The 25,174-nt window shown below is 35.9% G+C and overlaps 2 protein-coding genes across 2 annotated transcripts in view; one reads left to right on the top strand and one right to left on the bottom strand.

Annotated features, from left to right (window-relative positions):
* CACNA2D3 (calcium voltage-gated channel auxiliary subunit alpha2delta 3) overlaps positions 1-25,174 on the bottom strand; it is a gene marked incomplete at its 5' end in the record, with an annotated part of 625,719 nt that overhangs the window by 76,335 nt on the left and 524,210 nt on the right. The window contains 3 exons of the mRNA XM_081319069.1: positions 21,715-21,795; positions 22,956-23,077; positions 24,468-24,563. Coding sequence (XP_081175195.1) covers positions 21,715-21,795; positions 22,956-23,077; positions 24,468-24,563 — 299 coding nt within the window. The remainder of the gene's footprint in view (positions 1-21,714; positions 21,796-22,955; positions 23,078-24,467; positions 24,564-25,174) is intronic.
* On the top strand, positions 5,384-12,502 carry LRTM1 (leucine rich repeats and transmembrane domains 1; the record flags this gene model as incomplete). Its single annotated transcript, XM_081316234.1, has 3 exons — positions 5,384-5,390; positions 7,368-7,964; positions 12,069-12,502. 3 exons carry the CDS (start codon positions 5,384-5,386, stop codon positions 12,500-12,502), a joined length of 1,038 nt encoding a protein of 345 aa, XP_081172360.1.

Genomic DNA, 25,174 nt, shown 5'->3' with positions numbered 1-25,174 from the left:
AATTTGAAATGAAGAATTGAAAGATATATTAAAAGCTATTTGCCAACAATACCACATTACTTTCTTATTCCAATCAGCTTTTCTTGGAAAAAGGATACAAATTAGCCAATTTTGATTTCTGTTGCAAATATTATGGTTAAATATCTTGGATCTTCTTTATATTTGAATTTAGTCAGTGTTTTGTCACAAAACATCAATTACATTACTTCACTCAGTAGTATTTTTGGCAAACTATACTTCATCACAGAATCTGCAAAGTACTGAAGAGAAATTAAGAAGACTGATTGTCAAAGTTTCAAATCTGTTTGAAAATCTCAATTACAGATATTTAATATAGATGTATGGAAAGCTTCTCAGTTTTAAATCTATCTTTCTAGCACCTGAGAGAAAGCTGAGTAATGAATGGTCTTATCTTTGAACATTTTAGAATTGACATCTAAATCATAAAAATAAAAAAGTGCTGACATTAATCTTGAGATATTTCATAATATTTTATTGTATAATCATATATTCTTTTATTATGTTTTGCTTTGTGCTTTTGAATCAGTGTTGACTCTACAGGGTTTTGGAAATGGCTTGCCCTTATCTCCTTCCTAGGGCTGAGAGACAAAGTGATTGGCCCAAGGTCACCCAGCTAGCTTTGTGTTTAAGGGGAGACTAGAACTCACAGAATTCCAGTTTGCAGTTTGCAGCCTAAATCCTACACCAAAACTGGCTGACTTTTATGATGTGTAAGGTACGAAGATACAGATGGGTCTCAAAGTACTCTTTATTGCATAATCAACAATAGCAGGTCCTTTGCATGTTCCAGGCTACTTTGGCACTTTCAGAGGGGTTTATCCATTTGGTCCTGTTGATGCCTGTCTTCTTACCCTTTGTTTATTATTAATAGACAGCATGGGAGGAAAAAAAGGGAAAGTAGGGGAGAACCTTCTTGCCAAAACCCTCAAGAGGAATATGAAAATAGCCACACATGCCCGAACACTAACTTGACAATTCAAATCATATGTTGCCAAAAGATAGACCAAGCATGAATGTTTGACTAAAAAAGAAATGAAAAGCTCTGAAAGATAAGAATTTCTTCTACCACACCGTGAAGCATATTAAACAAGGCCCATGTTGTTGTTGGAAATGAACCTCACACAGTGCTTAACTTTTCAGTGACCTTTCCCTGTGAACATCTTCTCAATTTGTTAATGCTAAAAATAACACAATTGTAGCTGTTGAGGATTACCTAACTACGAGAGGCAGTTGGGAAGGCACGCTTTAAAGATTCTATCCTCTGACGTGCATAAGAACTGCACAATTCTTGAGAACAGCACCTGGCTAGCAAGCCTCCTTTTAAAGACAATGGTTATAAAAATAATGTGTCAACTAATCCAATATGCGAGCCAAAGGAAATATTTACTGAAGTCCATGGAGAATTATGAGCTGAGAAAAACCATAAATGCCACAGCAGGAAGCAATAATTTCTATATTACCATTCCACAAGGTCAGGCATCACGGGTACAGCCTAGTGTCAGTCATCGTGAAACAAAGGCACTGCCTATGTCACGAATGAAAAGAATTTTACTTCTAAGAATTCATACAATGTAGCAAAGCCTCAGATCTCCTTCATGACTTTTCAAAAATATAGAAGTATTTGAACTTGCACTTTTGCCCAAAGTAGACTTAGGCCTGCACTTCGATGCTGCCAAAAATTTGACAGAGCAGTAACTTGCAAAGGCATGCTCTGTGGTCAGTTGGGCACATGGCAACAAGTAGTCATCTCTCCTTCATGTGTCAAAGGATGTAGAAAATTCAAATACTTCCTTCTTATTGAGTGGCTTTCCTTGTATCTTCTTTCATAATCTTCTAAGCTCTGTATAAAATGAAGGCTGTGCGCTGAACAGAAGCAAGAAATGATTCCAAAACACGATTAAGTCTTCCTACTTCCCGTTTTGGAGCTGGAATCCCTTTCTTTATATCAAGCGCTTTTTTAATATTTCAGTTATTCTACTATCTGTTATTGATAAATTGCCAATAATTGTTTTATTCCCATCAATGTTGGTTAATTTATTTCTATTATTTGTCATAAAACATCACCTTAAATGGTAAAGAGACATCATTATTGTTATTGCCAAAGAATTCACAGAAAATTCTGCTGAAACTTTCATGCTTGAGTTTTACGAGCTGATAACCACTTATTATGTATACTTATTTGAAAAGGCTCCAACCAACAGGGCTGGAAATCAGAGAACAACAACGTCAGCAATTCTGTTCATGACCTTGAAGTGTATACCCATTTGGGGTTTTCAAGCAGTCCTGAAGAACCACATAGGCATTCTAAACTCACAGGATGCCTTTGTACAAGAGTATTAGCCAGGCTTCTGTCTTCACAATATATCAGTCATCAAGAATATTATGAGCTGAAACTAAGCAAGCTGAAATAGCAGTACAAACTGGGGAAGAGAAAAGGGTAACCACTCAGTGCAATGTCACATCCTTGTTCAAATTAGTTCTCCTCAACCAAAATTAGCTACAACACAACAACATTTTTGTGTCCTTGGGAGCAGGACTTAGTAGCTTTTGGAAAAGGAAGAACTGCAGTAGAAAACCAAGGGAAAAGTGTTTTTCTGAAGAAAGTGAATTCAGCATCTGCAATTAACATTAGCAACTAGCCAAATATAAAACATGTTGTGTTCTCCTATTTATTTATTTTTTTTTTTGAAAATGGCTGGGTCACTAGAAAAGATATGAACATATATGATAAATACGTGTGCATTATAGTGAAATGTAGAAAAATGCATTTTTTAAGAAAATAAGCATATTTCAAACATTTATAGGGAACAAAAGAAATCTAATTTTTGAAAATAAAGATGGATTTTCTATATTAATTTTTGGAATGTCTTTATATTGTAAAAAATGAGAAGCTGAAGAAAAGTTTCTCTGTGTATGGGTGTCCCGTATGTGTCCCTGCTGAATCCTGGAAAGTTATGTTGGCAATATTTTCAGAAGTGGTTTGCCTCTACCTCCTTCTTGCAGATGAGAGAGAATGACTGGCCCACAGTCACCCAGCTGGCTTTGTGTCTAAGTCAGGATTAGAACTCATGATTTCCCAGTTTTTAACCTGGTGCCTTAACCACTTCACTAAACTGGCCCTCAATGTTTCTATATAGTATAGATGTAATACGTTAAAGTTTTAGTCTAGTTCATATTATACCGATCTCTCTTTCTTATTTAGCTTTAGTTCAGTATAGTTCACTATAATAACTATTATATAGTAATTTCTCCTTTTTGATAAATTTTGTATTTCAGTTTTAAAGGGAACATAACCCATAGTCTTATAGCGATTAAGACAGATTTAAATAAATAATTTCCAGATTTATTTTACTCTTGAGAAACCACATTCCAGGTTCAGCCATGGCAACCACATTAGTGATATCTATCATCAATAATCATTCTCAGCTATTAATGTTCATGTTTTCAAACACTGTAGGTAGAAACAAATATAAATTAAAAAAAAACTGTATAAAAAAGTGCGTTGAGGCTAAGCTTCATCGAATAAAAGAAATTGTATTTATAAAGAATTGACCGTATTACTAAAGGCTGTGTAGAAAAACATATATTGGGTAGTTGAATAGGAAAAAGTATTATTTTTTAGTATCTAAAAATATCTGACAATATGTATTGAAAAACAGGTAAATGGTGCTTTTCTGTATTTTGCTCAAAATTGGAATGAGATGGAATAGTCTGTAAGAACATATTACACACAAATGGACTAGGCTTTTATGGATTACACATCCCTAGTTCAATTTATAGCTCTTCTTAGGTCCAGAAGCATTTTTTCTGATTCTCAGACAATAAATTGTTGATAAGTAGATCTTCTGCCAAAGGTGGCAGAAGGAACCAATAATCTCCTCCAAGATTACACAAGGAACATAAATTCCTCAGATTACTCTGTTTGGAAATGTAATAAAAGAGGTGCCATTATAAAATGTAGCCAACCACTCCTTTCTACAAAATTGGAAAATGAGACAACTCCCTAGTCCTGAAAATCAGATATGTGTCACTAAAGTCCTCAGTGGAGAAATTAATAATAGAAAACATATAGCTCCCAGTCACAAAAATGTTACCACCTTTTGATCTTTGCTAAGACCTTTCACTATAAGTATTCAATGAAACTAGGCAAAGAAGAGACTGTTAGCAGGAAGTCATCAGATCTGCTGCCATGTAACTGCTATTGTGATACATGAGCCTGCTTAATGGATTTCTCTCACCAGTTAAGTGGAACACTGTAGTGCTTGGTAGGTAACACGCACTAAGAACTGCTCAGTCCAATGAATCCTTGGCATTTCTTGATCCAGCAGGAAAGTGCACCAAGAAACCAGAATCCCAATCTCTCATCCATAGGAGAAGACTCTTGAGCATGTTTCTATCTGGTTCATTTGTCAAGATTTTCTATTTTTATACATTACCAGGCTTAAAAGAATCTAATTAGGAGGTCATAGAATGAGAGATCTCTAATCCCTACCTCCAAATTGGTGACCCATGCTTTTTGTGTGAATGATTATAAAATACCAATAAATTGATCCAAATCTGCAGCATAAGAAAACCCATATATCATTTGAGGTTCCTTCCTGTTTGGCAAAAACAGGCCTCATATTTGGAATGCTTGAAGTTCTTTTTTCTTTTCTTTTTTTAAAAATGAATAACAGAAAAGGAAGAAAGCTATGCAGGCACACATAGACACAATGGTGTTTTTTTTCTTCCCTATGCAATGAAATCCTGTCAGCACAGTTAATCCCCAAGGAAATCAAAAGTATAAGCTCCAGAACAGCAACAAGTGAATGGTCAAAACCATGTAATCAAGATGAAGGCCTCTTCATACTGAGATTACACACCCCATTGCCTCCAATCACAACCAAAGATGACAGGAACACAAATTTAGAATCATCTTGTTTTGCAAGGTCTAGCTACCCAACAAAAACGATAAACTGCTCCGGATTTTAAAAATCCACTTTGTCTCTGTATCTTGGATTTGAGATAGATTAAATAATTGAAAAGGTTAGGCTATTAGGTCATGATTTCTGTACTGCAGCTGTCCAGCACAAATTGACAGACACTCTGTAAATCCCGTTGATTGAATAAGAGGCAGAGAAAATCTCCGTGCACAGCAAAGCACACTTGAAATGGAGAAAGGAGCATAATCGAATGGAAAAAAGAGACAGCATTTTATATGGATTTACTTAACTGGTCCTGTGGTAGTAAGAATAGTAATTTATGAATTAAGGCATCAATGGATACACAAAACCAGTCTAAATTGCAACGGCAGCTCAGACAGAAATACTGCTTCTCATAAAAATTGAATTGAACCTCCCGTAAACTCGACAAGTGAAGAACCATGAATGGTAAGAAATGTTTTTATTTGGAACTATTGTGAAAAGATTCTGCTCAGCAAAAAACATTGTCTTAACCTCTTAGCAATCCATGATATTTCTTGAAGCAGCTTGCTTCATTTGTACCTTAGCAAATAGTTGTAACCTAGACATACCGATACTGAAGGCATCCTTTTCTTATACAACTTCAGAGTTCAGAAATACTAAAAAACTCTTTGGGTGAGCCATTCGAACTTTCTGAAATATATTTAATGAAGGAGCACCAGTTAATTTCAGAAAGCGAAGGACTTCATTTGAAGGTTGACTTGTTTAGCTGTGAATATAGAGATTTCCAAGTATCTATGTCCTGATACTATTACCGGTACTTTAGACTCAGTGGCTTGCCCATCTTAGACATCTTAAATATTTTATTTCAAATTCAGTGCCTTGCATGTTTACTAAGTGAAATGTTTCACCAAATTCAGCAGAATTTACCTGATTTGTAATTTGAAGCCCATAATGATTATAAGCATAAAAAAAGACAGGAACCTTTAATAAGTTGGTGATAGGGAAAATATGGCCATACGAGTTTTAGCCACAACTTCCAGTTTCACTACTGTACTGTACACATTTATAAAAGCAATATTATAAAAGAAATACTAGTTATGAAAAGGAGGCTCCCTTAATTAGGTCATAAGATACTGTGTTTCTTTATCTGTTTTAAAAAAAGAAAAAAACATTTTAGAAGGAAAATGGATAATATGCAAAGATGTAAAATACAACAATTGAAAGTATTTTTAAACATTAATCCACAGGGCTCAGTTCATTCAAATATATGTATCTTTAGCACAAATAGCCTATCTGATTTCCTTTAGATCCTCTACAACTCTCATATATTCCAGTTAGAATATTAAGAATTCAGAAATTGCAGTTATAATAGGAAAGATCACACTTGCATATTTCCTCTCCCCCACCAGTGTTTCAATATAAATTAACAATTTGAATAAATTCATTGAAACAAACATGGACATTCTGAAAACAGGAAAATACCAAAGTGTCTATGGAGATTCTCAGTCATCCAGGTCATCGTTGTCCCAAAGGTGTTTTTTTCATGAGGCAACTGGATTTCTTTTTTTCTCTTTCAAGACATTCTGCTTCTCATCCAAGAAGCTTGTTCAGCTCAGAGCGATGAGAAGTGAAACGCCTTCAAAGAGAAAAAAGAAGTCCGGTTGCCTCGTGAAAAAAGCACTTTTGGGAAAATACCAAAGCTACTTTGTGTTCCCTAGATGGGGATGAACTGAGCCAGTTTGGTGTAGTGTTTAAAGGCAGCAGTAGACTGCGAGTTCTAGTCCCACCTTAGATCCAATGACCTTGAGCCAATGACAAGGAAGAAGGCAAGGATAAATCACTTCTGGAAAATCTTTCCAATAAAACTGCAGGAACTAGTCCAGGCGTCATCAGAAATCAAACATCAATTTGAAGGCACACTCACAGAAATGGAGATGACAAAATAATCCTACAGATGATAAGACTAGATGGAATAAGGTTTTGTGTAGAAAATGAAAGCACTCGTATGATTAAGCTACATTTGTTTAAATGCTTTTCATAATCCTATTGAACACTTGAGGGTGACTTTCAGGGTCTACACAATGCTAAGCAAAGTAGACTTTAAAATTCTTCATTCATTTTGACCTGAAGTTTTATTACAAGAAAAAGTATAGTTCTTGTATAATGAATATTTTCTAGTTTTGTATATGTTATCAACATGATTGCTTTAATCAAGTAATTTCCTTCACATGTATTTTTATCCAGATGTAAATATCCTAAAAGTTAATTACAATTTTGATAAAGAATGAAAAGTAATTATGTTTAAATTCTTAATCTTATCGAAAAGAAAATTCATATTCAGCTTTCTATTTAGATGTACAACCCTAGATTCCTAGAAAACTCTATTAAGTGTTGCGACAATAAACTAAATGTGCCATTAACAGTTATTTTTCTTATTTTTAGGTTCACTGCTTTTTGTTTCAAGTATTATCATACTGGTAGATATGGTGACCAACTGTCCCCACAAATGTCTATGTCATCCAACTTCAAGGACAGTGGACTGCAGAAATCAAGGATTTGCTGAGGTTCCTTCCCATTTACCTGCTGAAACTCAAATATTACTTTTGGCAAACAATGGCATTCAGAAACTCAGTCAAAGGACTTTTAGGGGCACAAAGACTCTCAAAATTCTGGACTTATCGAACAATTCTATTTCAGGTTTATTACCTGAAACATTCAGAGGACTAGAACAGTTGCAGATTATAAATCTAACAAATAATGTCATTGGATATGTAGATAATAAGACTTTTAGCTCTCTACCCCACCTAAGAGCACTGGATTTATCATCAAACAATATATCAAAGCTTCCTAGAACTTTAGGAAACAAGACAGAGAACATTACTTTATTATCTCTGAAATATAATCATCTTCAGGAAGTTGACAGACTTTTGTTAGAATCACTTCCAAATCTGAAAATGATTCTTTTCAAGGGTAATTTCTGGCAATGTAATTGTCAAGTCTTTGGGCTTAAATTATGGCTGGAAACCTTCCTGTACAATGGTGAGTCTTTTTTCTCATAACACATATATTGTGTGTCCAGCAACATTAGCTTCACTTAATGGTATTTCAAGGAAAGATCTAAACATGCAAATTTGTTTTTTTTTTCTAATGGTTGCGGGCACTTTTGACTTCCTGATTTACATAGCACCTGCACATTCTGCCCTGGGTACAAACCTTATAGAATCTGCAGATTACAGTTGTAAAGTTATCCTTCTCATCTTTTTCTACCACTTTCTCTTATTGGCATCATTATTATGATTATATTATTTTTGTTGTTTGCATGTACACAGAGAGCTCATGCATCAGAGAAAAATTCCTTGTGTCCAAACACAACTGGCCAATAAAGTATTCTATTCCATTCTACAGTTGTAAACAGACAACCATGGGGGAGGGGGACATGTAGCCAGCCACGGCATGTAACAATCCTAAGAGTAAAAGTGAGGACCCTTTTCTGAATTTGGGATTGTTATAAATGTTGGGAGAATTAAAACCCATATTTTAAGTTCCTATAGGAGTTTTTTTAAAAAAAAAACTTTAAAACTTCTAAAATCTCCTTCACAAAATACCAAGAGGGCCTTTGCACAAATACACCTTGTGTGCCAATTGTGCCCATTTCTAAATCAGAAGGCACTGCTCATATTAATGTATGCCTTATTCACCTCCTGATTGGACTATTGCAATGTATTGTACAAGGGGCTGCCTTTGAAAAGCATTTGGAAGCTTCATCAATGCAGTGGCATGGGCAGTACTGGCCACATGATGTCTTGTTCATGAAACATTGCACTGGCTCCCAGTGGGCTTCCCAGTTGCAATTCAAGATGCTGGTTGTTACATTTAAAGCCCTGCATGGTATGGGGCTAGGTTACTTGTAGAACCACCTCTCCCTGATGATTCCTGCCTGACCCACAACATCTGGCAGAGTAGACATAATCCTGTCACCTTTGTGAGGGGGTTCTGGTGGATTCTAAGTAGTGGGCCTTCTCTGTCGTGGAACATCTGACAGAAACCTGAACAACTCTGACATTATCAGGCTTTGAGAAGGCTATGAACACCTGGGTTATCCCCAGACATAGTTAATTTCTGGAGCTCTCATGTGGATGTCCTTGACTTAAAACTACAATTCAGACTGGACTCTCAGCTGATGTGTATAGTGGTCATTAAGTCAGACACTATGTGACTGCTCCAATAAATGAGCTCAATCATTGAGTGTGTGAGAGAGTGACTGGCCCTAAATCACCCACCCAGCTTTCATGCCTCAGGTGGGACTAGAACTCAAGTCTCCTGGTTTCTAGGCCAACTCTTTAACCACTATATCAATGACTTGGGAGGCCAGTGTGTGGTGTAGTTGGTTCACATAGTGTGGTGGGATGGAGTGTTTGTTGTCACTGTGTGTTGGGGGGAGAGAGCATGGGGGGAGGCTCAGCTAATCTCAATGTACACATGTTGTACTTTGACAATAAAGGTTAATTATTATAAATGAAATGGTGCTAACCCTTATGCTTCCTTGCTTTACACTGTACAGACTCTTTCCAAACTGCATTGAAACAACATTTTGGTTTTTCTTCTCTGATATTTGGTATTCTCTGGTTATGTTAATACAAAGTTAGAGAAAGCAAAGTGCATTAAATTTTGTTAACACGATTAAAAATGTTTATCTCTCTGAGATAAACTTAGGAAGCTATTAAGCAAACATAACAGTTAAGATGCAGTTAATCACCCATTCATTAGGAATTTTCTGCATTCAAAATTTAGGATTTCGAGGCATCCTCTTTTGGAAACCGATTCCAATACTTCCTAGTAGAAATCCAGCATGGAAACAATGTTTTAACCATACAGACATATAAACGGTATTGATTGTAACCAAATGACTGGGAAATACTTGGATGGACTGTAAAATTTATAATTTTACTTCCTGACTCTTTAGTTCTTCTTCCCACTTTAAGCTAAAGTAAAATTCCCTCTGCCATCTAAAATAATCACTATGACTACTTTGTGTCCACCCCTGTAGAGACACACATGATTCAAATGCTCATTTATTAATCTGACAGTCATAGGCAAATGTTTTGTCACCCTTCATCAAATTCTGCTCCAATCCTTCAGTGAACAGAAGCAGATGGGGCATCCAGTTTAACATGAAACCTTCCTGCAAATGTGAATGCATATTAAATATTTTGGACATAGATCTCAAGGTATCCGTTTTGGAGGATAGAAAAGTTGAAAACCAAATGAATATATTGAGTTAGAGTTCAGCACTTAAGAAAAAAATGACCACCTATAACATCATCATCATCATCATCATCATCATTATCATCATCATCATCATCATCATCATCATCATCATGCTGTGAAGCATTCACAGGTTCTGGAGGCAGGTTGTTCCACTGATTAATTGTTCTGATTCTCAAAAAAATTCTCCTTAGTTCTAGGTTGCTTCTCTCTTTGGTTAGTTTCCATCTGTTGCTTCTTGTCCTGCCTTCAGGTGCTTTGGAGAATAGCTTGACTTCCTCTTCTTTGTGGCAGCCCCTGAGATATTGGAACACTGCTATCATGTTACCCCTCATCCTTCTCTTCATTAAACTAGACATACTCAGTTGGAGCAACCGTTCCTTATATGTTTTAGCCTCCAGTCCCCTAATCATCTTTGTTGCTCTGTGTACTCTTTCTAGAGTCTCAACATCTTTTTTTACATCATGGTGACGAAAACTGGATGCAGTATTCCAAGTGTGGCCTTACCAAGGCATTGTAAAGTGGTATTAATACTTCATGTGATCTTGAATCTATCCCTCTGTTAATGCAGCCTAGCACTGTGTTGGCTTTTTTGGCAGCTGCAGCACACTGCTGGCTCATATTTAAGTGATTGTCCACTAAGACTCCAAGATCCCTCTCACAGTTGCTACTATTGAGCAAGGTACCGCCTATACTATACCTGTGCATTTGGTTTTTCTTGCCTAATTGTAGAACCTTAGTGACAGATTTTATTTTCCTGGGCTCCAAGATCACTGCAGATGGAGACTGTAGCCAAGAAATTAAAAGATGCTTGCTCCTCGGGAGGAAAGCCATGACAAATCTAGACAGCACACTAAAAAGCAGAGACATCACCCTGTCAACAAAAGTGTGTATAGTCAAGGCTATGGTCTTCCCAGTTGCAATGTATGGCAGTGAAAGTTGGACCATAAGAAAGGCTGAGTGCCAAAGAATTGAGGCCTTTGAGCTATGGTGCTGGAGAAGACTCCTGCGAGTCCCTTGGACTGCAAGGCGATCAAACCGGTCAGTCCTAGAGGAGATCAACCCTGACTGCTCTTTAGAAGGCCAGATCCTGAAGCTAAAACTCAAATACTTTGGCCACCTAATGAGAAGGAAGGACTCACTGGAGAAGAGCCTAATGCTGGGAAAGATTGAGGGCAATAGAAGAAGGGGGCGACAGAGAATGAGGTGGCTGGATGGAGTCACTGAATCAGTAGGCGTGAGCTTAAATGGACTCCAGCAGATGGTAGAGACAGGAAGGCCTGGAGGAACATTGTCCATAGGGTCACGATGGGTCGGACACGACTTCACAGCTAACAACAACAACAGAACCTTACTTGTGGCCAGAATTTCTCAGGAAGACAGGAGGCCCACAAATGTGATAGTACAGTAGGTTGAAAATGAAACAGACACAGATAATAAGATTTCAAGGAAAAATTCCCTGAAAATCATGGCCTGCTTGACAGTACCATTTCTACTCAGTAGACATTCTACATTAGCAGCCTGCAGGGATGACACAATGAGGGGATCAAAAAAGAGAAGATGGCAGCTATGATACATGTCCAGCTGCATCAAAGGGATTTCATGATTTTGCTCATGGAATTATGTAATATCTCATGAAATCTTACAAGATTTTGAATATTGTTTATAAAAATAATTTAGGAAGACTGTTGTTACCATTTATGGCATTGATGTTCTCATTGATGGCGCCACGTTGCTGACCATGGGTTAGTGTGAATATGTCTCTCCTTTTCACAACACATACTTATAATAGCCAACGTAGAGAGAAAAATCAATTTCTACCTTAGTTTAGCCAATCAGCAGTACCAAGAGTTAAGATATATCTTTTTTTTCCATCAGGAGGAATTAGCGATGAAATTGTCTGTTCAGCCCCTGAAAATCGGAAAGGAAAAGACCTGCTGAAAATTCCCTATGAGTTGTATGGGACCTGTTTTCCTACAGCTTCTCATGGTCATCAAGTCTACTGGCATCACAGTTCTAAACATAAAGGTTCTGCAAAGAACACCCTTCCCAGTGAATATGGAGGAAACAGCAACCACACAAACTGTGAACGTAAATCAAAGCCACGGCCGGTTAACTTGCGTCATTCAGTTGTCACTGTGGCTATAACTGGTGTTGTCTGTGGGATCATATGCCTCATGATGTTGGCTGCTGCAGTATATGGCTGTGCCTATGCAGTAATTACAGCAAAATATCACCAGGAAAATTCATATCCTGGCAAGGAGAAGGGGAGCCATGAAGAAAAAGAGCCATTTGAGAATTCCTTGGCTTGAGTTTCTGATGGCTCTGAACTGCCTAAAGGAAATTCTTTGGTTAGCTGTGGTTCCCCTTTCTCTAGCAACAAGAAGAGTATTGAAATAGGTTTAATGTATCCTGAGGATTGATTTCCTTGGTACAGGAATATTCTTCAGCATATAAATATTGTAATATGTGATGTTTTATATTTACCTGGTTCATGGGTATAATTTAATCTTGTTTATATATGGTAGGATTGTAAAAGTTGATCAACAATTGGGGGTGACGTATATGCCTAGCAAAATAAATAAGCAAATTTACCCTGGCTTGATTCCCCCCCCCATATTCCAGAGGTTTTTTTTGTATTCCAGTGTTTTCACATAAACCTATTCTCATAAAAAAAATTGGAATGGGAAAAAAATGCACCATGCTAGCATATTTCTGGATAAACTATATATTATATAAAAATAGGGTTAACAGCTAGATAGCAATGGAGAGAGAAATATTAGACGTTCTCTCCCTCTGTATGAATGGTCTTTAAATATTTTGTTCTTCACCTCTAAAAAAAATCCTATTGAAAGGAAAGATGAAAACCTCTCTGTTCCTTTCAGTTGCTTTTCAAAAGCCTTTCAGAAATCAGTTTGAAAAGAGTTTGCGGTTCTGCTTGAGGTCTTCCACCAAACTTCTACTTTAATCCCCAAATCACAGCCTAGAAAAGAAACATGCTAATAACCATAAATGACTTCCAAAAGAAAAACTCAATGTAGATTATTGTAAATACACTGTACAACAAATACAACTCTTATAGGATACCCAGAGTAGAACTATCATAAGGAATTTGCCTAAGGAATATGTGCTGGATTAAATAGGTTTATTTATTTGCATTTTTATTTATTTCCTCTGAAACTTTAACTCTTCAATCCTAAATTTACTTTAATCACTATATCTTGCTAGTCTTTACAATTCTAGTATAACCGAAAAAAAATATATATGGGGATTTGAATTAATAACTTATGTTGTTGTTGTTGCTCCATGATAATTACATTTTATTACAGTATTTTGTTCATAGTATTGTTAATTGGGTATTATTAAATGGAATATTCAGCCTGTACATTTTATAATAAATAAATTATTTTGTAAGAATATTTACTAACATTTCAATCTTCTAATGTCAACAATAACATTAATAAATGAAAAGGTATTATGCTGCAGCATGAGATACTTAAGGCTTCAATAGAGAAAGTGACTTTGAAAGCTGAAACTAGTTGTGAATTCTGTGAGCATCACAAATTATTTCCTACTGCTAAACATTCTGGCCAATTTGCCAGTACAACTGTTCTTACTTCCAATTGCAATACTGGGGACAGGCCAGATAAATCGTAGGGCAGAAAAAGCAGCTGTGTTATTACCACTACAATCCTTTCCCAGGAGCAATTAGAAAATGGTTCCTTCCCAGTTTCTAACAGGATAAATCATTATGAGAGATCACTTGCATGCCTCTGTGTACAAAAGACAATGACAACAATGTTGGAAAGACTATGGGCATTCATAGTTAGTTGTACCAATGCATCCTGGAAAATGCATTTGATGATTCATTTAATCACTAATTATAAAATAAACATCTCCTCATGCTATTCCAGAAAGCGTCATAAGGAAAAAGGCATCTGATTTTTTTCCCCCAAAATTTCAGCCTCTTGGGATGAAAAATCAAGAATCGAATCCAGACTGTGATGGAAAATTCAGGATCTGTATTTACTGCTGTTAGAAATAGAATAGAGATGGGGAGATAATTGTTAGGTAACTTTGCACAATTCTATTTTCAAAAAAAAGGCATTTTACAAAGTCTCTTATCAATGATTAATCAATAAATGTAGCACCCACTGGGATTTTAGTTGTAATTTTAGATGTACTCTAGCGGACTATACTGGTTTCAAAGAACAAGAAGGACAGTTCTAAGCCACTAAGACTGTAATGAAAACACCTGTTGTTCTCCTAAGCCAGTTTATCTAATTATATGCTATTTTCCATTATGAAAGGGAAGTGTTTGATGACATTCAGACCAGATAATCAGCATGATCTCACAGGGAAATAGATACCTGGAACATCTATTAATATACTCAACTGGCTCTCCTGTTCTTTAAAAGATCTCACTGTCACAAAATATATTGTTACTTTTGTTCTCCCTGAAAGGTATATTAAGTGCATCACTGTTAGTTAAAATCTACATACATACTCTTAAAAGTCTGTGTAACTATGCTAGCTTGGAAATAAATAGTAATTATTGCTCAGTAAAGGAGAATTTTTTGCATGCAACTTTTCAGGCTGAGGTTCACTTTTTCATGAACAGTTTTTGTGTCTTGTACAAACTGTGGCTATTTGTTTTGAATGTCAAAAAATAACCTGTGTTGTGAAAGTAAGACAATTAGACCACTAAGCTCGATTTCCCTCTTTAACCAAGTTAAAAATGTTGCACCAATGAAACGGAAGAACTCTAAAAGATAAAATAGGTCAAACAAAGCTTTTTTTGAGAACTCAAATAAATTTGGAAAATTCTTGGTACATCAAATTAAAAAAGGGAGGGGGGGGAGTAATAGCAACTGAAAAACAACAAACTGTCTAAATCTATATGTGTGAGTGTGTGTATATAGTATGTATAGTCCATAGTCATATTATTATTATTATTATTATTATTATTATTATTATTATTATTATTATTATTATTATTATTATTATTATTTAAATTTATATTATTATATTATTATTATTATTATTTATTTGTTATGAGATAGGAGGCAAATAAATTCAATAAAACAAACAAACAAACAAATAAATAAATAAATAAATGTATATCAATACAGATAGATGATAGATAGATAGATGGATAGATGGATAGATAGATAGATAGATAGATAGATAGATAGATAGATAGATAGATAGATAGATAGATAGATAGATAGATAGATTCTTTCCAATGTTTTCCCCCAAGTGCAGGTTCCACTTATTTTGGATCAACCAAGTGTCTATTCTAAATATAAAATAGACAAAGAATGCTTGAAAACATACACTGAAGACATAGAATTTTTAAAAAAAATACTCAAGAACACAGGCAAACATTAAGCAAACCCATTACCATTCAGGAGCTCAAAGAAGCAATAACAAATATCAAAACTGAAAAAGTGCCTGGTCCAGATGGGCTGACAGCACAATTCCAAATAAAGGTAGAGGAAGAACTGGTGGAACTGCTCCTGAGTAGGTTGAATGAAATCCAAGTAACAAAAACAATACCAAAGACAAGGGGAAGGAAGTATACAGTATATACCGTAAGTTTAATAACACAAAGAAGTAAATTATCCAAAGAAACCTCAATCAAGCAGACCGATTTCTTTACTAATGTTGATTATAAGGCATTCACTACAATATTAGCTGAATGCATGAGGAAGTACATTTTTAAAATCACGCATAAAGGTGAAACAGGTTGCATTCTAAAGAGAAAGATAAAAGACAAGAACAGGGTTTACAATAAAGGCATTTAGGACACATCAATGATTTTTAAAAAGGAGGTGGGTAGTACTATTTTTAGACAGAAAAAGCATCTGTCAATTTGGAATAGATTTTTCTATTAAAGGTCTTAAACAAAATGAACCTAGGGAAACAGTTCAAAACTTGAATGGAGAGAATATATCAGTGACAACTACAACATATCATATTGAGTAATACACTTTCTGCAAGCTTCTTAATATTTAAAAACAAGAGAAAGTTGTCTACTATTTCACTTACTATTATAATTGCTTAGGAAGTTGTGATGGATGAGATGCAAAAACATAAAATTGAAATGTTATATAGATTTCAGTCTTCCCAGATGACCAGACAGGAAACATAATCAGATCAGCTTTACTGTAAAACTATATTAACAGAATTTTGTAAGTCAGAAAGAATAAATCTCCTGCTCTATTCTTAATAGCTTGAGAAGCTAGGCAGAGTCCCTTCTGAGTTCTTGTCTCTGCTATTATGATGCTGCAGGGGATTCCCTCTCTTATCAGAGGTTCTGTAGGCAGTATTTCTTCCCTGTCTCTCAAGGTTTTTCTTACAAACCATTACAGTAGATAATGTAATACTAACAATTACGCATCCACAAAGCTCTGTAAGGCAGTTAATAAAATACTTAATGATTTTGGCTTTGGCTCTGGACACAAAGTTAATGAAAAGAAAGCAAAGATAATAGCAAAGGTACTTAATTTCTGGAGAAAGTGACTTGATTTTTTTATAAAAAAAACCCTGGCTGTGATATTTTCAAGAGCCATGAAATACTTAGTGTTATTTGATAAAATGAAATAAAGATATATTTTGAAACAATTATAGCAAATTATGGAAAGAAATAAAACAATATTTCAAAAGTGGAAGACTTTAAAACTCTTTTTACTGGGACTTACTGCAATAATAAAAATGAGCACACTAATCATGATGTGCATTTTATTTTAAATGGCACCACGAAGAACGGCTGCAGGACTTGGGTTTGGCCAGTCTAAAGAAAAGAAGAAATAAGGGAGACATGATAGCAGTATTCCAGTATTTGAGGGGCTGCCACAAAGAAGAGACGGTCATGTTATTCTCCAAAGCAACAGAAGGCAAGACAAGAAACAATGGTTGGAAAATGATCAAAGAGAGAAGCAACCTGGAATTAAGGAGAAACTTCCTGACAGTGAGGACAAGAAGTGGAACAACTTGCCTCCAGAAATCATAGGCACTCCATCACTGGAGATTTTTAAAAAGAGGCTAGACAGTCATTTGTCTGAGATGCTATTGGTCCTCCTGCTTGAGCAGGGGACTGGACTAGAAGACCTCCAAGGTCCCTTCTAGCTTCTATTCTATTCACTTTCTCTCTCAGACCAAACCTTGTAGATTGGCACAAGACAATAGCAAGAATGGGGGAAAAATGAGAATAAGATTTACAAGATTCAAAAGAAAGGTATACAGTATATGCTTTTCCTAATCTTAAACAATATTATTAAGCAAATTGTGTGTTATGGATAATTGAATGGATTAAATTTTTAATAAAATAAATAAATAAAATAAATCAAAGAAAAAACTGATTTTGGTGATGGACTCATAGGTTTTTAGGGTGTCAAGAATGAAAAGAACAAAAGATTTTGAAGGGACATATTATAAGATAAGAGAGCCAATCTGGTGTAGTGGTTAAAGTATCAAGTTAGAAACTAGATGACTGTAAATTCTAGTCCCACCTTAGGCACCAAGCTGGCTGGCACCTTGAAGTAGTCAATTTCTCTCAGCCCTAGGAAAGAGATATGGACAACCACTTATAAAAAACCTTGCCAAGAAAACTGCAGGGATTTTACCAAGCAGTCTCCAAAAATTTAACCTGATTGAATGGAAAGAAAAAAAAAATCAGATAAAGTCTGTTAATCTAATTCCACTGGATTCCAAGTTTTTAAGATCAGAAATTTTATCATTAGCATCCCTGTCAAATGCTTTTTGCTTTAAGGATAAAGTATTGCAAGAAGTATTTAATCAAATATGTCAGTATGGTACATTCAGAGCCAAAAAACAGGATAAATAAATAAGATCTGCCCAATGAAGAGAGGAACTTACTATAGTTAAGCACATGGAAGTTACTGGAAAAATAAAAACTGATCTTAAGAAAGGCTGTCCTTGAGAAAGCTGACAGAATTTGAAACATTTAAACAAAAGCAAGATTATTTATTGGGGTGCATCTATAAATTGTTATTGAAATATGATAGGGAAGCAGAACAAATTAAAAACTACATGATAAAATGGCTGCAACATTTCAAAGAAAGAATTTTAATGGAACAATAGGAATAGCTATGGGAAAAAATCAGAAAATTTATCCTAAGCTACAATATGAGGGAAAATTGGTACAAGATGTTTTATAGACAGTATATAATTCTTTCAGTGATTAGTAGACTGGACAAGTCATAAAATAACAAATGGTGGAAATGCTGTTTTATCACATATGGTGTTCTTCTAAAGAAACCTAAAACTATTGGAAGGAAATGCATAATTTTTTTAAAAAAAGTTTTAAAATAAATTTAAATTGAAACCACAAAGATTATTATTAGGAATAATTCCAGAGAGTATAAAAAGAAGTACCATAATTTACTGAGATACATGCTGATAGTGGCAAGAACCAATTTGGCACAATATTGTAAAAGTGAAACCTTGTCCACAACTCCAGAATGGGAATCTAAAATTGGAGAATATGCAGCAGTGTAACAGAAGTTTAACTAAATTCAAGCAGTAATGGCTCCCTTGCATTCACCATATTACAAAGCAAAGCAAATTCAGATATTTAAAAGACAGCTTCTAAAAAAAGAGCTATGAATACATCTCTCTATGTGTATACATAGCTAAATCAATTACACTGATTTAAGCATCTCACTTTAATGGACAAATAATACACTAAAAAGTATAGTTCCTTTTATAGCACTGGTCATCCTTTTTGCATGTCAGCTGCATACACTGCAATGTTTATATTACATCAACTAATATGGGAAGTCATTCAACAGGTTGGAGTGAAATATTATTAATGTAGTTCCACCTTGGAGGAGCTGTGATGGAAATCCTGGCCTGGTTCGTGGAGACTGTCAGGTCTACATGGGGAGAAACAATCCAAGCCACAGGAGAGGATGGCCACTAATTTAGAAGACTGATAATTCTGGCATTTTTGATAATGGTGGACTCCTGAAAAAAAGCAAGGTATGGGGCCTCCTGGACATACATTTTCTCTCGGAAGAACAGGTAAAAGCTATGGCCAGGAGATCCATTATCCAGTTTTGGCTAACGTGCCAGTTGTGGATAAGAATGTGATGTGAGTTTAAACACATATTCATTTATTTCTCCCAAGTAGAATACTATAATTCAGTTTACATGGGGCTGCCCTTGAAACTATGTGGGTCCTCAGCTGGTATAAAATGCAGTAGCCCATATGCTCACTGAAAATTTCAATATACCACACTGCAAAGGAGTTGCATTGACTACTGCTTTGTCAACAACTGCAATTCAAGGTGGTGGTTTACATCTATAAAAATCTAGATAATTTGAGCCTGGGTATCTGCAAGACTGCCTTTTGGCCACCAACCCAGGTGAGCAGAGAATGCCTCCTCCGCCTATGATAGATAGATAGATAGATAGATAGATAGATAGATAGATAGATAGATAGATAGATAGATAGATAGATAGATAGATAGATAACCTTTATTGACATTTTTTACTGTGGGCACATGGCATGTTAAACATTAAATTTTGTTGCTTGCTCTCAAAAGTGTACACATAAATAACACAAATTTAAACAGGCTATATGTGACGTATGTATAAACCTACACTCTTACATACAGATAACATATAAATATTAATAACTGTCCACCTTGACAGTGAGGAGGGAGGACAAGAGGTAGCACAACTGAAGGCCTTCTCTGTGGAAGTCCCCCTCCTTTGGAATAACTTGCTGCTGTGATGAAAGTGACTGTTTTTCTCATGACTGCCCAAGATATGTTAAAACCTGGCATTTCTAGAAGACTCTTGGAAAATGAATGTGGAAGACACCAAAATAGACGAGCGTGATAAAGTTATTATTTTTTCTTTCACTGTATTGTGGGAGATGAAAATATAGTCCCCTCCTCATATAACAAGATGAGGCTGGAGAAAACCTGAGATATGCCTCACAGTACTGATTTAAAATAAAGCTTTGACTTGAACTTTGTATTATTTCACAAATACGAATGTACTATTTGTAATCTGCTGAGCTTTGTGCAATATGAAATTGCGAAGTAGATAGTTTTATGTATATTTGGAATATGGGTATTGTAACCGTGGGAGAAATAGGGAACTGAAAGTAGCTGATGGATGCAGGTTCCAATGTACACTGGTATATGTGGAAAGTTATGTTCAGCAGAAAGTATATGTGGAAAATAGGTCAGCAGGGGGTCAGTAAGAGGTCAGCAAAAGTCAGCAGAAGTCAGAAAAAGTCAGTGGACCATCTGACTACAGTCTTAGAACAAGAAAGGGTATAAAAGGTTGGGACTGGACCTGACTGATTTCCCATTGGCCTCTAGCTGTTCTATTGGATTCTGCTATGTCATTTGGTCCTCATTGCAATGGGTTATTAATGTACATGATGATATGTTATTATGCTTGCTCATCTTCCAAATTATTAGCAAAATAAACCTCTGAATCTTAAAGTAAGAATTATTGTTTTGTGTTGCTGTCTCTTGTCTTTTTCATGGGTTTGTCCACGACAGTATTAATATTCTATTACTATTATCCTTATATTCAATCTAAAAATAGTCTATAAATAGATTTAACTGACTCTAATTGTACCTGACTCTAGGGGGCAGTGCTCATCTCCATTTCTTAGCCTAAGGAGCCAGGTTTGTCCAGCACATTTCCGTGGCTCATGTGGCCAGCATGACTATATGCCAAGGCACCTGGAATGCTACCTTCCCATCATAATAGTACCTATTTATCTACTGATATTTGCATGCTTTCGAACTGCTAGGTTGGCAGGAGGTAGGGCAAGTAACAGGAACTCACCCTTCACACAGTGTTCAGGTCTCAAACCCAGACTGTCAGCTTTCCAGCTGACAAGCTCAGCATCTTTAACCACCGAGCCATCCCATGCCCCCAAATTTAAATAAACAATCTATAAATACATTTTAAAAATTCAACAAATAGACAGATGCTTCATTTATTTGTTTGTCCCACCTTTATTGTTGTTACAAATAACTGAAGGTAGCGAACATATCCAACACACTTTCCTTCTCCTATTTATCCCACAAAAACATCAACAACCCAGTGAGATGAGTTGGGCTGAGAGAGAGAGAGAGCGACTGGCCATAGGTTACCTAGCTGGCTTTCATAGCTAAGGTAGGACTAGAACTCACAGTCTCCCACTTTCCAGTCTTAACCACCTAATCACAAATGAAGGTGAATCAATTTATTTAACATATTATCTAGGAGAAAATACCTGATGTACTACAGAACTTCCCAGACCAATATTTATAAATTATAACGATTATATTCAGGTTAGTTCCAACATATCAAAAATCTTCTCTCTTCAAGACAAGGAGCAAATGTTTTAAAAAGGCCTTCCAAATGTTAGGTTCCAGATTTGTGAATTACTGAACTTTCTTCCAAAATAGTATTTCAGTGAGAATTCCTATGAACTAAGAAATCCCATTTAAATCATAGTTACTGTATATAAATGTTGTGCTTTTACCTGCTACCACAGGTGACTTTCGGTCATCCAGTAGCTGTATGGCGGTACTTGCTGTCACCACATTGCTCTTGTTTGCTGTTTCTGTAAATGGAAAAGAAATGGATATTCAGGTCCAAATTCTCCCTCTGTGTGGCAAGAGCCATAGCACCGACTCTAACAAGAGAGGTTGACATGCTAAATCAGGGGCACACCATTTCTTTGAAATGGGGGCATGCTTTGCCATTAATTTGGAGGGTAACTTCTAAGGTTCATGAAAGCCGGGAAAATTGACAGTTTTCCCCTTGTTTCTAAACAGCACAAGGAGCTAGAAACAGGATACTGGGTGAGAGATGCACATTATCTATGGTCTACCCAATTCTGGTACCTTGTATTATGATTGGATACATTACACTGGATATGTGATATGTGGCTCCCTTTCTTTTCTTGTTTTACATTAAAGCGTGGATGACCAACCTTTTGGTTTGCGTGGGTCACATTGCGTGAAGAGGAATTGTCTTGGCTACATATAAGATATATAATCTAGTTAATGTACATATATTACATAATAATGTTAAAAGCTTATGATCTTGTGAGGCTACTTTACTAGATGTCCAGGGCAGCAGGTTAGACATGCCTACATTAAATAGGTGCTAATTTGGCACTTTTCTTTGTCTCCCAGCCATGACCCTTTTGAAATCAGTTTCCCTTTGTGGTTATCAAGAGTTATTGGGGGGTTTTTGAAAAAAAAATGGAGGAGGGAGAGAAAGAGGGGGCCTAACCTTCCTATTCCATGAGGAAAGAGGGTTGCATAATGGAGAGAAAAAATAGGCCTACTCTCTCCAGATGCCAAAGCCAAACAAGGATACAGAAGAATCGATGTATAACATACATCAGGTAAAGTTTCTCTTTCTCATTTCTGAGGTCTGCCATGACAAATAAAAACAGCCTTAAAGTAATTCTGTTTGCAACTTGTTATCCCTAATTGACCTTGGCTGATCTTGAACAAATAAGCAGGTTTGGGTTTAGTTGGATTTAAGGCCAAGGAAATCCAAAGAATGTAGGCTAGAATGGTACATTGGAAAGGCACTCCAGAAAAAGGACTGTGCCAAACCATTTCTGTTGTGTTGCCAGTAAAGTTCTCCCTTGCAAATTGTCATTCCCTGTCATGTTTTGACATGCAAAGTGATATTAAGTCTCAAACCTAACCAGATGATTTTGGTTTAAGAATTAGCAGCAAGATAAAGTGTGATTCCATAGCAAACCTGTACTGAATGGAATGGAGTAGACAAAATTTCCTGGAATCTGCTCAGCAGCTCTTCTATACCAAAGTGGGAAATGATCTGCATTAAAAATATTTTCCTTGTCTTCAGCTGTCAAGAAGTCTCTTAAAACAGAAGGAAATAAAAAAATGCTCTTTTTCATTTCGTTTTTCACTTATCCTCTAACTTACCTACCTTTTAAAAAAACAAAAACAAAACCCACATTGTGTTCTATTCTTTTGTTTTTAGCTCAGAATTATTTTTGATTGACGTTACGGTTAGTTAGTTATAATTGATGGATGATCATATAAATTAGCTACCTAAATAAATAAATCAGACATTGTAAAGCCTGGCTTATTTTCTCTCCAGGGTTAATAAGGCAGTGAATGTCATTTTCCACATTCTGAAATTTGTAATCCCAGCAAAAAAGACATTTGGGGAGTGTCTTTCTCATCTGCCACTTCCCTTTGTTCTGTTACAAGAAATGTGAATAAAAGGAAAATAAAGGCAGAAGCATTGGAAGGGAATCCTGTTCTGAATCAATAACCAGTTAAAGTACAGACAAACAGAGCAGGAAAAAAACAAGAGGCATTTTGTTGGTTGGCTGGACTTTTTGCAATTTTAAGTAGCCACTAGGCCCTTGCCAGAAACAAAACTCAAGAATTTCGCTTATTGAGAGGGAAAGGGGAGAGAGGGAGGGAGAGCAAAAGAGAGAAAATGTATGGTAATGTCCACTGTGGTTTTTTTTCCCCAGTATATCCAGTGCCACCAGGGATCAAATCCCCCTTCTTCTGTCTGTGGATTCTCCGGAGCAGATTTGGGTGGCACCATGTTGGTTCTAGTCTGAGGAGTATTGCGAAACCTGATTTGCTCCAGCAGAAGCCAATGAAATTGGATTTAATTTATCCTCTGTAGATAAGCTGCATGTGTGCTATTTCAATAAGGAAAATGCCAGGTGGGCTTAATGTTCCATTCCTGAGTATCCGGGATTTGGATATAAAATATTTTGAAATAAAACATCCCACAGTTGTTTTTTTAAGTGCACAAATGTGATATATATCCTGGCAATGCATTTTGCTTCCTTATTTGCCAAAGAGTTTGAGCATAATAAAAAAGAAAATGAGCTGAAGAACATGTCTGATATCAGAATCAAACATACACATGGAAGAAAATTTACAATGTGGTAAATTTCATGGCATTTCTAGTTATTCAAGAAACAAAGCAATTTGGTTTGCTATGTTCTGAAAGATGAAATCTGAATACAGGGGCATAGCTCCAGGGTGGCTCCCCTCCTTCCCATTATGAATCTCTTGAAATTCATGTGAACTATTATTTGGTTTCCTAAGAATTGCAAAAGACAGCTAGCCCACCTAACTTGCAATTTGTTTAACCCCCTGATATTTTTTTTCCTGATACCACCACTAGATGGAGAGAAAAGGTTGAGAGCCTCCCTATAACAAGTATCCTTCCTCTTCTCAGTACAGTATAGTTACTATACCTAGTTTTAGTACTTACTGATTTGTTAGTTGTTCTGGCCCAACAAAAAGATTGATCCGAGAAAGGCCCGTCCGAGTTCCAAGGAAAGCAACTTCTACACCCTTGTCTGAATTTCTGAAAAGCAGCAACAGCATGAAAGCATCCTATTTCTGCAAAGTAAAATAGTTTATTGCCTATTTCAAGGTCACAAAATGTGTAGAAACCAGGAGTGCAACTGTAATCAGTTTACCAAATTCAATAATCAACTTAAACTTTTAATGAAAATTTAAACATACCCCCAATGTCCAAATGAAGGCATGACTGAAATGTATCATTCCTGAATGAAGGGGTGAAGTTTACAAAGCTGCGGCAGCAAAAATCTCAGTAGCATAGGGAGAAAAAAAAAGGATCCACACGTAATCTATTTATGGATTACAAATCCTCAAGCCAGATCACCAGATCACACACATACACAAAAAAACCTTTATTGAGATGACAGAACAGCTATTCAATAAGCAAAAATCAATCCATTTTTATTTTAGAGATTTGGTTTATTGGTTTTCTTAGTCACAAAGATATCTGGCCTCACTAATTAATGTCATATTTGCAGGATCTTTTATATATGTGATATTTTACATTTATCTTGTTTCTCTGTATCTGTATCTCTGCTGTATTTGTTGTTTTGTCCCGTGAGCTGCCCAGAGTTATTTGTTTAAACTAAGAGGTCATATAAATTTCCTAAAAAA

This window comes from Vipera berus (assembly GCF_964194415.1).
Source record: "Vipera berus genome assembly, chromosome: 2".
Lineage (NCBI taxonomy): Eukaryota > Metazoa > Chordata > Lepidosauria > Squamata > Viperidae > Vipera > Vipera berus.
This window is presented reverse-complemented; position numbering and strand designations above follow the sequence as displayed.